This window comes from Impatiens glandulifera, chromosome 4 (genome assembly GCF_907164915.1).
Source record: "Impatiens glandulifera chromosome 4, dImpGla2.1, whole genome shotgun sequence".
NCBI classification, from domain to species: domain Eukaryota; kingdom Viridiplantae; phylum Streptophyta; class Magnoliopsida; order Ericales; family Balsaminaceae; genus Impatiens; species Impatiens glandulifera.
This window is the reverse complement of record NC_061865.1, coordinates 30,210,748-30,213,436: the sequence shown is the minus strand read 5'-3', so window position 1 is coordinate 30,213,436 and position 2,689 is coordinate 30,210,748. Positions and strand designations below refer to the sequence as shown.

The 2,689-nt window shown below is 36.8% G+C and overlaps 1 protein-coding gene across 1 annotated transcript; it reads right to left on the bottom strand.

The window, feature by feature from the left end:
- Nucleotides 1-713: 713 nt before the first annotated feature.
- LOC124935039 (uncharacterized mitochondrial protein AtMg00810-like) lies at nt 714-1,868 on the bottom strand. The gene is made up of 2 exons (XM_047475506.1): nt 1,311-1,868; nt 714-1,247 (listed from the first exon to the last, which is right to left on the bottom strand). Exons 1-2 carry the CDS (start codon nt 1,866-1,868, stop codon nt 714-716), a joined length of 1,092 nt encoding a protein of 363 aa, XP_047331462.1.
- Between the last annotated feature and the right edge of the window lie 821 nt (nt 1,869-2,689).

The window sequence follows — 2,689 nt, the reverse complement described above, 5'->3', positions numbered from 1 at the left end:
CTTGAGATTCCCAAACATTAAAATTGACCGATGCTCAGTTCGTAATCCTTCTCTCACAATCTAATTGCGCAATAGATAAAATAGTTATCTTAGATTGGATGAGACAAGAGAGTGTCAATTTTCACCTGTCAAATTCTATATAAAGATTTACATATATATATATTTCTATATAAACCCTATCCACAACTCTCATAATAATCTCAAACATAATCTGCAAATGAGTAATCTGATTAATAATTATCTTGAATTATAGTTTTAATGTGTTGAATTAAGGAAAGCGTTTGTTGAATCTTTAACTTATCTTGTTTTGATGGATTTCAATTTAGGTACCGATTCGATCTTAGCCTGTTTTTCGAGTACTCCACCATGTTATTACAGTGCTTTGAATTTTGATTCAAACTCCAACTCAAGTTATTTACTTCAATACTAAGAAAATTTATTTATTCAAACTCCAAGTAGCTTTACAAATTCTGGTTTTGTTTATTTTCTGCAAATTTTGAATATACAACAAATTAATAAGAAATTGTAAAAGTGGGTTAGGTTTCATGTTTGTTAGAGAATAGAGAATAGAGAAAAGAGAAACTAGAGTTTTATTATTGATAAATAAAATAGAAATAAAAAATAATGAAAGACTTATATATAAATCAACAAAGAGACTAAATAATAAAATATATAAAAGTAAATGTCTAAAATGCTAACATCCCCCGTCAAACTCATGATGCAGCAGCAATGAACATGGAGAGTTTGGTAACAAAAAAACGAAAACGAGAAGAGGATAGAGCTTTGGTTAACAAGTCGGCGATCTGCACAGAGGAAGAAACAAATGGCAATGTGATGGTACCGATTGCAAAGTGATGTCGAACAACATGACAATCAATCTCAATGTGTTTCGTCCTCTCATGGAACACCGAATTACGAGCAATCTGAATGACACTCTTATTATCACCAAACAACGGAGTAGGCTCATGAAGAAAGACTCCCATGTCGGCAAGTAACCATCGTAACCAAACAGTCTCACAGGTCGTAGAGGCCATATCACGATACTCAGCTTCTGTGGAAGATCTAGAGATCACATCTTGCTTCTTGCTCTTCCATGAAATCAAAGAATCACCAAGAAAGATACAAAACCCTGTGGTGGACTTGCGATCGGAGGGATCACCAGCCCAATCAGCATCAGAGAACGCTCGAAGATCCAAGGAAGAAGAGGAAGAAAGGAGAAGGCTCTGAAACTGAGTTCTCTGAAGATACTAGAGAATACGAAGAACAACACTCCAATGAACTATAGTAGGCGCAATGATAAACAGACTAACAATGTGTACATCATGAGTAATATCAGGACGGGTGATGGTGAGGTAAACCAAGCTGCCAACAATAGTACGATACAAGGCTGTATCTGGAAAAGGTGAGCCATCGGTTAGGGAATACCGAGCATTGGTTTCAATTGGAGTATCAACAACCTTATTATCAGTAAAACGAGCACGATCAAATATATCACCTATATATTTTGACTGAGATAAAATATACCCCTTTGGAGATGAAACAACCTCAATCCCAAGGAAATAACGTAGCATCCCCAAATCATTCATCGCAAAACTACGAGCCAACTCGGATTTCAAGAGCCCAATCCCGTCAATATCATCACCTGTAATAACCATATCATCAACGTATAAAGATAGAAGAATACGGCCTCGATCTGTACACTTGATGAACAATGCTAAATCATGATGACTACGATGAAATCCTATTGAAGTGATCATAGTAGAGAATTTCTCAAACCAAGCGTGTGGTACTTTTTTAAGGCCATAGAGAGCTTTTCGGAGCTTACAAATTTCACCAGGTTTGTGAGGGACACCAGGTGGAGGAACCATAAAAACCTCTTCTTGAAATCTCCATTAAGGAAAACATTCTTGACATCCATCTAAGTTATATTCCACCCACGAACGGAAGCGACGACAATAAGAATGCGAATTGTTGTCATTTTCGCAACTAAGGAAAAATTTTCCTCGTAATCCATGCCATATTCTTGAGAAAAACCCCTCGCAACAACCCGGGCTTTATATCTCTCAATAGACCCATCAGACTTAGTTTTGATTTTGTATACCCATCGAGAACCAATAGGTCGTTTTCCTGATGGTAAAGAAACCAAATCCCAAGTACGTGTTTGATGTAGTAACTGCAAGTTCCTCAGCCATATCAAACTACCAAACAGGATCAATAACATCCTCTCGATAGGACGATGGCTCATACAAACAATGAATAGATGCTAAAAAGGAAGCAAAAGATGTAGAGTAACATGAATAAGAAAAATCAAGAAGTTTGGTTGACTTATGTATACAGTTTGACTCACGAGGTGGAAGATCCACATAGTCGGGAGGAGATTGAGAGACCGTGGAGGGAGGAAGATATGGTTCAGGAACTGTAGTACTAGAGTTTGTAGTAGGAGGTGTCACCTCTATAGTACTAGAATCTTTATTAGGAGGTGTCACCTCATTATCAACCGTAAAAAGATCAATACTAACAAAGTCTAGGTAACTCATATCATGAGAATTTATAGGAATGGAAAAAAATGGAATTTCCTCAAGAAACGAAACATGATGGGAGACATATAATTTTTGACTGATGGGATCAAAACAACGATAACCTTTCTGTCCTATCCCGTATCCCAAGAAAACATACATTACAGATCGCG

Bases quoted from the DNA above. Each gene is read 5' to 3' on its own strand.
- LOC124935039 (XM_047475506.1), bottom strand. From the start codon at position 1,868: ATGGTTCCTCCACCTGGTGTCCCTCACAAACCTGGTGAAATTTGTAAG. The intron at 1,248-1,310 runs GTTAGTCTGTTT...CGTATTCTCTAG, and splicing joins TTACTCATGATGTACACATT to TATCTTCAGAGAACTCAGTT.